Below are 13,949 nucleotides of genomic sequence, written 5' to 3'. Positions count from 1 at the left end.
CTCTTCCTGCCATTGCTTAAGAGAGCATAATTCCCCCCACCCCAACCCCACACATCTTCAGTCTCTGAGGAGGGAAGGAGCATTAGGTTTGCAGTTTAATTCAGCTGCTGTATAACATAGTTCTACCAAGTTCCAAGTCCAAAGCTCTTCTTGGGCTCAAGTGCCAGGCACCCTAGCTTCTCAGGGCATCTAATATCTGGCCTAGGAGCCTGTCTGTCTGTCTGTCTGTCTGTCTGTCTTTCTTTCTTTCTTTCTTTCTTTTTTCTTTCTTTCTTTCTTTCTTCTTTCTTTCTTTCTTTCTTTCTCTCTCTCTCTCTTTCTCTCTCTCTCTCTCTCTCTCTCTCTCTCTCTCTCTCTCTCTCTCTCTCTCTCTCTCTCTCTCTCTCTCTTTCTTTCTTTCTTTCTTTCTTGCAATGGGATTAAGTGACTTGCCCTGGGTCACACAGCTAGTAAGTGTTATGTGTCTGAGGCCAGATTTAAACTCAGGTCCTCCTGAATCCAGGGCTGGTGCTCTATCCACTTCATCACCTACCTGCCCCAGGAGCCTTACTTTAAGGTCATCATTTCTGTATTCCAGGTTCTGGGACTCTACCACCTGTGCCTAGAATGGAAAACAAACAAACAAACAAAACAGACCAGAACAAAGCCCCAATCCCATTTCTCAGGTTTACAGGGATTAAAAGTGGGGAGGAGGGTAAGATAGTCCTTTCCCCCATGACTTACAGTATCCTTATGGGTGAAATGGACTCTTTATGGAAACAACTGTACAGAATGAACATGTGCTTATCTTGTAGTTTTAGAGATGTAGCCTGTTCCAGCTATATAGTCTATGTGAAAGTTTGGTAAGAGGGAAGAAGAGAAAGAGTGAGTGTGTTAACTTGTACTACAGCATGATACAGAATTCACTGGAGGACGGAAGAAATGGGGCCTCATTACCTAACTTAACAAAGAAAGATTGACTTTCACTGGAGTACTTTTTAAAGAGGTGATTTATTTTCAATAACCATAAACCTTTAAAATTGCTTTGTGACTATTCACATTTAAATACATGAATTTATACTCATAAAATATAACACATTTTTTATTCCTTCCAAGTCTCTATCAATAGACTTATTCATGTATTTTTTATCCATTCCAATGCACTTCTTTAAAAAATGCTTTACATAAGCTAATGAAGAATGAAATGAGCAGAATGGACAGTATAATTTGTACGATAACAACACTATAAAAACAAATTTTGAAAGCTCTAAGAACTATGATCAATGCAATGACTATTCATGATTCCAGAAGGCTAATGAAGAAATATACTATCCATTACAGAGAGGTGATAGGTTTAGGGTGTAGAATGAGACATCAATATTTTTGTATATAGCCAATGATGTAATTTGTTTTGTTTGACTGCATATTATTTTGTTACAAGAAATTTGTTTTTTCTTTTCTTTTTCAATAAGATGGAACATGGGAGAAAGAGACAATGATTTTTTTTTCAAAATGAGTAGATGGGGGATGGTGTTACAGGTGTGAAATGGTGCGTGTACTTGCAGATGAGGTCACTATATTACAAGTTTTACTTTTTACTTTGTTACAAGATACCTTTTATAAAGTGAGAGTAATCTGTGTTTAATGTAAAAAACAAAACATACTAAACCTTTAAAAAATAAGAAGTACTTAATATACTAATATTATCTCATTTGACCTCATTATACTACCTCACATGTAGTTCTTTACATATTTTTTCTTTTCTTAAATTTTAAAATTCTCTCTCCCATTGGCCTCCCCCAATTGAACAATTAAAAACAAATTTTCACATTGGATGTGTCCAAATACATATGTTTTATTCTGGATTTTAAATCCATCATCTTTCCATGGCATGAAGTAGGTAGTGTTTCACTGGCTCTAGAGGTCAAATGAGCAATCATTTGAAAAGTTTTTCTCTATATAATATAGTAATACCTTATTTGTCTATCATCATTGGGAAATGAGGTACTCTGTACACGTGAATTTTCTAGAAAGCTGACGTTTTTTTCTTTATGTGGCCAACTATTTTTTGTTTTTATAACTTTTGACAAAGATCTTTCTAAAATGTATTACATATTCATCAGCACATACTTTAACTTCTTAGTAATTTGGGATTTCTATACCATGCTGAAATTCAGTAAACTGTCTTTCAGAGCTATTGAGGCATAGGACTGCTTGTTTCTACACAACATGCTCCCTGATCTCTGTGCTTAATGAGCTCCAATTTTAAAAAAAAATTGTGTCTTCCTTCATTGTCATAGTGTTATCTGTGCCTTTCAACTATTGTCATTGTGCCTGTCTCTAACAGCACTCCTCATGCCTTTCCACCTCCTCCTTCCCCTACTCTCCTTCTAATTTTATTTGCTTTTAATCTGCTATGTGGTCAGTAACCAAATTACTAACTTCGTTGAAATTATGTGTAAAGGTAGAGACAGAACTGGAAAGCCGTTCTCTGGATAACGTGCTTGTACTTTCTGGCATGAAGTTACTGATAGTGTTTTGGTTACTCAGACTAGCTTTTCTTCTCTTAAAGGTGAACATAGCATAGTGGAAAGAACACTGGAGTCAAGAGACATGGGTTCAAATTCAATCTCAGAGAGTTATCAGCTGTGTAATAATGAACAAATCACTGGTATTCACTACCTTTTTGATCTGGGACAAATAATTTCGCCTCTCTCAGACTCAGCTTCCTGCCTGTAAAATGTGAGACTTCAAACAGAACACTTCAGAAGTCCCTTCAAGCTCTACATCAATAATCTGTGAAGATCTTGGAGCCTCTTAGTTTCTTCTGAAGATAATAATATACTACTTTTTTCTTTTTTTTTTTGAGGGGGGGGCAAGGCAATTGGGGTTAAGTGATCTGCCCAGATGGTAAGTGTTACGTGTCCGAGGTTGGATTTGAATCCAGGCTCTCCTGACTCCAGGGCCAGTGCTCTATCCACCGCACCACCTAGCTGCCCTGATAATCATATACTACTTGCCTCATATTGTTGTGAGGAAAACACAATGCTGCTGTTCTTTGAGTCACTGGGGTTGCATTCTTTGAGTGGGAAGTTATTATATAACTCAAATACTTAATTAGCTTTATAAAACATAGCCCTATTCTAAAAAACAGTCCATTAACACTTATATGAACTGCTGCAGAGTGAAGTGAGCAGAACCAAAACATTATATGTAGTAACAACAATACTGTACATTGATCAACTGTGAATGAGTGAGCTATTCTCAGCAATGCAATGATCCAAGACAGTTCTGAAGGACTTAAGATAAAAATGCTATCCACTTCCAGAAAAGAACTGGTGGAGTCTGGATGTGGATTGAGGGATCCTTTTTTTTTTTTACTTTCTTTATTTTTCTTGAGGTTGTCTTTTTTTTTCAAATTTGGTCTATGTTTTCTTTTGCAACATGACTAACATTTTACATGACTGAACATGTATAATCTATATCAAACTGCTTATCCTCTCAAGGAGAGGGGAGGGAGGGACAGAATTTTGAAGTTCAAAGTTTTTAGAAATCAATGTTAGAATTATTTTTACATGTAATTGGAAATATAAAAATAAAAATAATTTTTTCCATTTATGCCTAACAGGGTAAGTAGAGTAGGGTACATGGTATAGTAGAATTCTGGTCTCAGAGTTAGGAAGAACTGGGTTAAATTCTTGCATTGGCCATGTATTGGCTATATAAACTTCTCATTGTTCTCTCAGGCGTTTCCCTAATGCTCTCAACTGCCAACCTGTACTAGTAGAGAAATTGCCCTCCCTAAGTATTTCCTTTATCCAATGACATCACAGGTCGGGGGGAAAAAAAAGATGAAGGTGTTAATTTTATGTTTCTGAGGGTGATAGTCCAAGTCCCAATTTTTCTCTTCTCCTATCCCTGTTTTTTAGCCTTACTTTTTTTTTTAAAGCACTATCATATCTGGAAAGCTTTTCTCCAAAGCAGTGATCTACTATATTGTCTGGTTTCTGTTCTGTTCTTTATTATCTAAAAATTTAAGTAAGATCAATGAGATCATGAAATGATTGAACAGAAGATAAATCATATTCAGACTGAGATGATTGTCAATATCTCTTTATAGCAACTTTTGACTCATGGAGAGAGAAGTTATTTAAAAGGCAACTCCATGGAATACCTTGTCAGGTACAAGCTCTTTTGCTGGTGGTGGAAGCACATGATTGCGATGTTTTTTCACCAGGGGAAATTATCTGGCTCTCATAAAGTTTAAAAAATATCATATTTAATATATTCTAATTTAAAGATCAAATACAAATACCAGTAGTTTTACTACTAGATGAATATTACAACATTCTAGACTAGTGAGCTATTACTGACAGTATGTTTCATTGGACTTTGTTTTCAGATTATCTGAGCATGCACTTAGTGTAGAATTGAGAATCTGGTAAATTAAGTGACTTAAAAAATAATAACTCAGTGGTAAAGAAATTTATTCTAACTCCTAGAAGTAAATATGATAATATAGAAGCCTTAAGAACTTCCATCCTTCTGGGTGGTATGCTTTTATGCCCTTATTCTACTTAAGTAGTCAGAGGTTTAATTTTGAGAGCATCTAAAAAGGTTTTGAGGGTTTGCCGTTCACTTTTCTCCTGAGAAAACTTTCAAAATCCTCCCAGCTTATACTTCCAGAGACCAAACTGGATGTTTCATGTCTTTGCATGTACATTCTATGCTTTATTTTTGGTTTTCTACCATGCTGTGTGAGACCATGGTACAGTAAGGCAACAAAAGAAATATTCTCCTTCCTGTGTTGTTAATAGGCTAAGAACAAAATATAGCTCTATAAGGTGGGGGTGATAGATTTGCATGTATTGGTCTCTGGGACATAGTGGTTTTTTTTTTTTAAAAAAAGATTCAGGAGGATAAACTAGGTAGATTGCTGAAATTCAGCGAGAATGACCATAATGTGATCCTGTTAATGCTAGTGCTTTATCGCTATTGATGATCTCCAGTTTATCCCATATACAATTTGTATATATGTAGTTGTTTAGGTGTTATCTCCCCCATTAGACTGTGAGCTCCTTGAGAGCAGAGACGCTCTCTTGCCTTTCTTTTTAATCTCAAGCATTTAAAACAGGGCTTGGTATATTTTTTGTTGTTCAGTAATTTTTCAGTCATGTCTGACTCTTTGTGATCCCATTTGGTGTTTTCTTGGCAAAGATACTGGAGTGGTTTGCCATTTCCTTCTCCAGCTCATTTTATAGATGAAGAAACTAAGGCAAATAGGGTTAAGCGATTTGCCCAGGGTCACACAGCTAGTAAGTGTCTGAGGCCAAATTTGAACTCAAGAAAATTAGTCTTCCTGACTCCAGGCTTGGTACTCAATTTTTAAGAAATGTTTCTTGACTTTTTGTGACCAACATGTGCTTCAGAATTTCAAAATATCCATGATCCTGTTGATATGGGTGCTCCCTTCACTAGTTTGGATCCTAACCCACTCATGCTTTTTCATCCTGTGTGATTCTTGTCCATATTCTCCTACCAATTATCCCCAGAAAATCCATCAAATGTTATGGAACTTCCAGCCTTCCTCTAGCACAACATATACATCAAGAAAATAAAATGAATAATCTCCCTCCTATCAGAGTATCACTGTGACATTAAATATAAATAGATTGAAATATAGAAAACTCTAGTTCAAAATATGATTTAATTGCCTTCAGGAGTAATAACCAGATAGTATACACTGCTATAGTAAGCATGTCTCATCCCTGAGACTTGAGGATTTAATCTTTCAGCTTTAATATTTTTGCACACCCACATCGATCCATTATCCATGATTACATATCCGGGGTGGTTTAATAGCCTTTCTTATGAAGATCTCATTGGTAAAGCTATCTCAGATTCTTGATGCTGCCATATTGCCATATTGGGCTCAGAATTAGTTCTAGCAACTGGGGAGCAACAATGGAGCACCCCACTTTCCAGTATTAACTCCCATCAACAGTAGGAGCTATAAACTTGAATCATCTTGGTCAACTTCGCATCTTACTTCAGTTCTGATTTTTTACTTTCAATTTATTTTCTGAATAAAGCACTTCCTTCACCATTCTGATTTCTTTTTCTACTCAATTTTTCTTTTAACATAGAACTGTTTAGATGGAAATTTGTCACATAATGATTTCTTATCCACCACGGATTTAATTCAAGAACCATTAAAAGAACAAGAGGTAAGCAAAAGTTAAACTTATTGTCACTGTTTGGGTGCTACCTGTAAACTAGATACTGGGCAAAATCTAAAGATCTAGTCCTTGTTTGACAGCCTTGGGGTCTAAATCATACTCTTTCTGTTTGATTGAAAATCTGATGTGATGGAAGAAAACTGATAAATCTGTTACTCAACCTTGTTTGTAAGAGATCCAAAGTATTGAGGACCTATGGGTCTTAGTTAAATTCTTAGAAGTTTTGGAGGGCAGCTAGGTGGCACAGTGGATAGAGCACCAGTCCTGAAGTTGGGAGGACCTGAGTTCAAATCCGACTTCAGACCAAACGCTTGATACTTACTAGCTGTGTGACCCTGGGCAAGTCATTCAACCCCAATCGCCTTTAAAAAATTGCTTTTTTTAAAAAAAAAAAAAGAAGTTTTGGGGTCATGGTATTACATCAATGTTGACTAACACTTCCAGGAAATAAGTGATTATAATAAAACAGAACTTTATGGTGTTTAAAGTGCTTCTCCTTACAATAGCCCTGGTACATAATATAGAGATTATTATCATGATTTAATAGGTGAAACAACTGAGGCCCATCTGCATATAACTAATAAGTATAAGAAATAGGCCCCAAGTTTAGTATTCTTCCCACTATGCCATACTGTCTTTTATTATAGCCTAAGTTAAATAATGATTTTTTTAAAGTTTAGAAAAAACAAAACTTTAACTTCATGATTAAAATATTTTAGATGAATTTGTCTCCCTTCCCTTATTGCATTTATAAAAAGCTGATTAAGAATTATTTGTTGGAGAAGGTACAAAGTGTTGGAGTAAAGGACCCAAAAAGTTCTGTCTGTTTCTGGAACTGAAACATGAAAGACTTAATGTAATGTATAAATAAAAAACCAGTTCAATCAACAAGCATTTTGGTGCCTACTATGTGTCAGATACTGTTCTAATCATTAAAAATACAAATACAAATGAATAACAGGCCCTTACCTCAAGGAGCTTAGAGTCCACAGGGGAGACAAAATATATGTACATAAGGATATATAGAATATATGCAAAATGAATATAGGATATTTTGAGAGTGAAGGCACCAGTACCTGAAGGGACCTTCTGTAGAAAGTACCACGTAAGCTGTGGCTCATGGGAAACTAAGGACTCTGAGAGGCAGAGGTCAGGAAGGAAAACATCCAAAACAAGGGCAACACCCAGTACAAGGGTACAGCTGGAGATGGACCGTTATGTGGGAGGAAGAGCAAGTAGAACAGTGTAAGTGCACCACAGAGTGTGTGGATGCGATGAACGTGTAAGAAGACTGGAAGGTAGGAAAGTGTTAAGCCAAAAGAAGGAATTTAAGGTAACTGGGAGCTACTGGAAATTATTGAGTAGGGAATGAAATGGTCAGACCTTAGTCTTAGAAAAGTTACTTTGGCCACTGTGGGGATGATAGATTGTAATAGGGAGAGACCTGAGGAAGAGTGGTCAGTTACAGTCATCCAAAGGAGAGGCGGTGAGAGGTTGGACTGTGAGTGAACAGAGAGAAGACAGAGGCAATAGCTAGCGTGTGACTTCAGAGTCAAGAAGACCAGGGTTCAGATCTGTTCTGAGACAGCTACCTGTGTGACTTTGGATATGTCACAAAACCTCTTGACCTCAGTTTTCTCATCTGTAGAATAAGGTGGTTGGTCTTGATGCCCTGTAAGCTCCCTCCCTGCTCTCTCTCTTTCTGATACTATTATCTGATAGTAGAAAGCAAAGATGCCACAAGATTTGGCAACAGATTGGCTACGGGGGTAAGTGACAGTGAGGAAATGAGAATGGCAATGAAGCTGTGAGCCTGGGTGACTGAATGTATGGTAGGAAGATTAATAGGAAAGCTCAGGAGACAGATGACTTTAGAAGAAAAGGATAATAAGAGGTTTGGTTTTTTTTTTACTAGAGGCTGTTCTGCCACAAGAAATTTTGTGTGCAGGAAGCAGGAATACATAAGACACCATTGAACTTGGAGCTTGCAGGCTGGTACACACCTCTGGTAGGTAAGCATGAATTGTTGTTCCTTACAGTCTGCTTAATCAGACATTGTCAAGGACAGAAGGTATGTTAACATGTGTCTTTTAAAATGGGGGATACAGCACATGTGTGTTTGTATCCCTTTTAGTCAATCAATCCACAAATATTTATTTGGACCTTATTTCAACAAGCATTTATTAAGCATCTGTTCTGTATAAGGCATGATGCTAGGTGCCAGTTATACAAAAACAAAGCGTGATACAGCTCCTCTCTTCAAGGGAGGCCTTTGCACTCACTATCCACTTTGTCTGGAATGTATTCCCTCCTTACCTCTGCCTCATAGAAACATCCCTCTCTTCAAGGTGCAGCTTCAGCACCACCTCCTACATGAAGCCTTCCCTGCCTCAGGCATTTACTAGCTGTGTGAATCTAGACAACGTATTTAATCTCCATTTGGCTCAGTTTCCTCAACTGTAGAATGGGGATAATAATATCACTTACCTCTCAGAGTTGCTGTGACAGTTAAATGTGATGATATTTATAAATTGCTTAGCACAGTGACTGATGTGTAGTCGGTGCTTCATAAATACTTGCTTCCTTCCTTCTGATCTGTCCCAACAACTTGTATCCTTCCTCTCCAACTACTATATATTTATTCTATGTGTGCACACCCACCCACCCACACACACACACACACACACACACACCCCTATATTGTCTCCTCCAATGGAATGTAAACTAGAGAACAGAGATTTTCATTTTTCTATATCTATGTCTCCAATGCCTGTGAACTAGTAATATATGCCTGTTGATCTGTCAAATGATTGTAAGCCTCTTCAATAAACCTAGTAAGGCTTACTCATGAATAATGTGCATAATTATGCAAGAGACTGTATAAGAGAATATCAGGTTGTAAGGGAGAAAGAAATGTAAGGTGTGGTCCTGCATTCAAAGAGTTTGCAGTCTAGAAGTAGGGATCATAGGATCATAAATTTAGGTCTTAAAGATTATGTAGTTTAACCCCCTCATTTTACAACTCAAGAAACTGAGGTCCAGAGGTCATACAAAAAATATCAGTCGTGTAGCGCAGAAAATAACTAAATAAGTGCTATAAGTAAAAAGCAGAAGACCTTGATCAAGAGTGGTCTTAGAGGCCATCCAGCCCAATTCTTTCATTTTATAGATGAGGAAAAAGAAATTGTGACTTGTCTATGATAATATGGCTACTCAGTACCTGAGGAGGGATTTAAGCCTAGGTCTTCCATCCACTACCTGGTGCTGCCCTTAACTGCATTCGTATAGACACTTCTCTTGTAGCCCTCATGGCCTCTCTTCCAGACCATCTCTGTTACAATTAGCCTCCCTACCTCAAGTCTCTCTTTCCATTCCAATCCATCTCCAAAGAGTTGTCAAAGTGATTTTACTAAATCATGAGTCTTAATGTGTTATCCATCTCTCCACCAACAGGCTAAAATTGCTGCCAGTTACCTTGATAATCAAATAAGTTCCTCCTTTCCTTGTTTAAAGGTCTTAAAGACCTTTCCAGTCTTGCACATTATTCTCTTCTACTCACTCTGTGGTCTAGATATATTGTCCCACTTGGTCTTCTTCATACACAAAACTCGTCTTCCAGTCATCATGCCTTTTTGTTCTACTGCCTCCCTCTTCACCTCTCCCTCATGGAAACCCTGCTTTTCTTCAAAATGCAGCCCAAATGCTACCTTCTTCAGTTGGTCCCCCCTCTCCCAGGCTGCTAGTCCTTTCCCAATCAAGGTTACCTTGCGTTTGCAGTGTGTCTTATATATAATAATATACTGTGTGTTCCTGTTGTCTCTCTTGTTAATTCTTTGAGAGAAGGGACTTCACTTTTATTTTTGCGTTCCCATTGGTTAGCACAGTGCCTGGACTGTAGTAGATATTTAAATGCTTATTGGTTGATTCTTTACCAGATACCTGAGCAAAAGTTCATCAGAGAGCATTTAAAGCATCTTCTGCAAAGACCATTCTATGAGATGAAGGTGGAGACATCTCTGGGAACTTTTGATAGATTATATTCAACCAAGTTGGCTTCTGAGAATCGCAAACTAACCTCGCATAATTTTTCTGCAGTTAGTTTTTTAAAAAATACTTTGTTAAATTTTGCCTGGCAAACTTTGGTTCAAGAAGTATCAGTTTATACAGTGTACATTTATACTAAAACAGATTGAATAGTCAAGCAGGTCTGTGGTCAGCCAGGTGTGGGGGGGCTGCCTTTTTCAAGGCAAGAAAAACATTTGAAGTCTTCAGAAAAGACCAGCTACTGTCTAGATGATATTACTTCTCCCACCCTTCCCACTGCTCCCATACATCCACCTGGAGTAGAGTCAGTATTCACCCTTGGCATATAGGACTATTCTCATGGCTTTCTTAAGAGCTCTAGTCAACAGCCTGCTATTGAATATAATCATTTTTGCACTACAGTAATGATGTAGTTAGTTTTTTTAATGATGTAGTTAGTAGGTACTAGATTTGTAGTGTTATTTTTAAGAAATTAATATTTTATGTATGCCTATTAAAATACAGATGCCTTACATCTAGACAGCTTAACAAAGACATCAAGACTGAACAAAGCAAATCTCTCGTGTGTATCAAACAAAGTCCATTTTTCATGTGAAAGATCAGACTATGGAGAAGTAAAAGATGAGTCTGCTTTGGACATAACACTCAAAGGACACAAGTAAGACAACAAATGATGAGTTGAATATATGTCATTGAACAGCAATGAGATGTTAGAGGTCAGAGTAATGCTTTTCTCCTCAGCTTTTTTTTTTCGTAGCAATATAAGTTCTCTAACTTTTAACAAATTAACCTTTTTAAAATAGAAATCAATTTCCACATTTCTCTACAACTAGTACAATGTTTTGCACATAGTAGGTATTATGGAAAGATTTGTTGAACTGATATCAAGTAGTATTCTTTGCCTGTCAACATGCATTTCAAAATTTCAAAAGCAAATTGGCCTACTTAAAATGTTTCCTGTTGTTCCAAATCTACCAGTTCACTTGATCAAACTGAATAATTATTTCTGCTATCAATTCCTAGGAAAGGCAATATTAGCTTTTGAAGTCTTCTCTGATCCATATTCCTCCTAGAATATGAGCACTTGTCTGGATTAAATGACTAACTTCTCCTAGACTCAGAAATTTAGTTACGTTGCTGGCCATTGTCTTCCCTAAAGCTGCTTCACTCAGCAACCGAGAGGGAGGAAGCAAGTTTTTGAATTGCAAACTCTTTATTTTCATTTTCTCCCGTCATCTCTGTGGCTTGTCAGCTTTAGTAGACAGGTTTGGGAACGTTTTTGCATAATGCTTCATCCTTCAGGATTTAGAGAATTTGAAGTGAGGCTATTTGATCATTTAGGATGCTGCCAAAGACATGTATCTATTCCTAGTTTAAATACAAGGGGAGAACCTACAGTTTCTTACTTTTAAATATTCAATTCTAACTTCTACTGCTAGGTGCTCAGGCGTCTCAGTCGGTGTCCAGACAATTGCATATCTTCTTGTTTCCTCCACAATGGACGATCTATGTGTGAGGGTAAGTATCAGACAAGTCTTCTGTCCTTTTCTCCGGTTTGATTTAACCTGTTGTTGCCTTCATGAGTGTTTGTTGGTTTAGTATTATAGACACATTAAATAAAAAAAGAAAACTACTTGGTGTCTACTCTCTAGTTCATATTGAACTTAATAATCAATTAAATAGACAAAAATTAATCAAGTGCCTCCAATATGGCCAGCATGCAATAAACATTTTACTGGAGACAGAAAATACTTTTTTCCCTCTAAAGAAACCAATGATCTAAATAGCAGGCAAAATTGAAGAGAAGAAGAATTTAACTATGTGCAATTGATACTTAGTTGAACAGTTGTTCCAAGAAAAGGGACAAGTAGAACCTCAGAAGAAGCTTCATGAGGAAAGTGGGTTATGAGCTAGGCCTTAAAAAATATGTAGGGGGCAACTAGGTGGTACAGTGGATAGAGGACTGACCCTGGAGTCAGGAGGACCTGAGTTCAAATCTAGCTTCAGACACTTGACATTTACTAGCTGTGTGACTCTGGGCAAATCACTTAACCCCAACTGCCTCACCAAAAAGCAAAAAAAAAAATGTAGGATTATATGTATATGTGTTGTGCTAGAAGACAGCATGAAGACAGATACAGAAGTAAAAAATGATCATGGCATGCACGGGGGTAGGGGGGCATTTTTTTACTTTGTTTTGCTAGAGCACAGGAGGAGGGAGTGTGTTGGAGAGTGACAGGAAATAGTTAAATGGATAAAGTGGGGTCAGAGCATGGAGATATTTGAAAGCTGATAATTGATGATATAGGAAATAATAAGCCATTGTAGGTTCTTGCTCAGAAAAGTGACATGAAATAAGTAGTATTTTAGGAAAATTAGTCTGGCATTAATATATAGCATAAACTGAAAGGAAATGAATCAAAACATTTAGGCTCAATTAGATCAGTGGCTTCAAGAATACAGAGGAAAGGGGGAAGGATCCTAAAGACATTTTCAAGGAAGGAACAACAGAACTTAGTAGTGAATTTTATATAAGCGATGAATTTGAGAATTGACTTGAAAGTCTCCACTGTTTTCTGATCTGGGAGACTGGAAAAATAGTGCTACCGCTCACTGAAGTAGTTCTACTTTTCTTCTCTGGGAAAGAGAGTGAGTGGGAGGGAAAGACACAGACAGAAAGAGAAGATAGGGTAGGGGTGGAGAGAGACAGAGAAGAGAGAGAGAAAGAGAAAGACAGAAAAAGAGAAAAAAGAGACATAAGAATGAGAGAGAGAGGAGAGAGAGAGAGAGAGAGAGAGAGAGAGAGAGAGAGAGAGAGAGAGAGAGAGAGAGAGGCAGGCAGAGAATGAGAATGTGGATATTAATTTTGGAGATTCTGATGAGAAGACTGGCGAACTTATTTTCAGTTTCAGAGCAGGCTGCTTTGGCCTTCAGTTTACTTGGCTTTGTTGGTACCTAGATGGCTGTGGTGAGACCATATAGTGGAGGAATTTGAAATTCTTCGTAATCATCAAAACCTGGAAGGTTTCTGAGATGCCCTGTGGCTTGCCTAATGTTGAGGTTAAAGCTAAGCAGCCTTCTGGGGGATGGCTGTTTTTCAAGGTCACAGCAAAGGATATTGGGCTGAAAATGGACTTTGTAGCTTGAACAGTACACGTATTGCTTTTTTGGATAAGAAAACAATACTAAAAGTTGTAAAAAGGATATGGTGGGATCTGTTGCTCACATACCAGAGGATCTGGTGAAAAAATGTGAGCTCCTTGAGGTTAGGGACTGTTTTTACCTTCTTTGTATTCTTACCCTTTGGCATAGTTCCTTATGTATAGTAAGTACTTATAATATGTTTGAAAGTTGATTAACTCTACTCATCCTTCCCCAAATTCTTCCCTTTCCCAAACTTCCCTAATTTCTGTAGAAAGCACCAGCATCCTTTTAGTCTCCCATATTTGTAAACTCAGCATTATCCTGAATCATTCATTCTTCCTTATCCCACATATCTAATCATTTCCCAAAGCTTGCCTTCCCTGCAGCCTGCCTTCCATCAGACCCCTTCTCTCCACTCCCATAGCTACTTCCTTAGTTCAGGCCCTTTCAATTTGATTAGTGAAACAGTCTCCTTGTTGGTTTCCCTCACTCAAGTCTTTCCCCAGTCCAGTGCATACTGCATACTGGTGCCAAAGTAATTTT

The 13,949-nt window shown here is 37.5% G+C and overlaps 1 protein-coding gene across 1 annotated transcript in view; it reads left to right on the top strand.

Annotated features, from left to right (window-relative positions):
- Positions 1-13,949, top strand: part of IRAG2 (inositol 1,4,5-triphosphate receptor associated 2) — a 115,324-nt gene that overhangs the window by 57,170 nt on the left and 44,205 nt on the right. The window contains exons 21-24 of the mRNA XM_078150034.1: positions 6,126-6,206; positions 8,134-8,230; positions 10,767-10,920; positions 11,702-11,780. Coding sequence (XP_078006160.1) covers positions 6,126-6,206; positions 8,134-8,230; positions 10,767-10,920; positions 11,702-11,780 — 411 coding nt within the window. The remainder of the gene's footprint in view (positions 1-6,125; positions 6,207-8,133; positions 8,231-10,766; positions 10,921-11,701; positions 11,781-13,949) is intronic.

This window comes from Phascolarctos cinereus, unplaced genomic scaffold (assembly GCF_003287225.1).
Source record: "Phascolarctos cinereus isolate Bilbo 61053 unplaced genomic scaffold, phaCin_HiC Scaffold_1;HRSCAF=81, whole genome shotgun sequence".
Classification (NCBI taxonomy): Eukaryota; Metazoa; Chordata; class Mammalia; order Diprotodontia; family Phascolarctidae; genus Phascolarctos; species Phascolarctos cinereus.
This window is presented reverse-complemented; position numbering and strand designations above follow the sequence as displayed.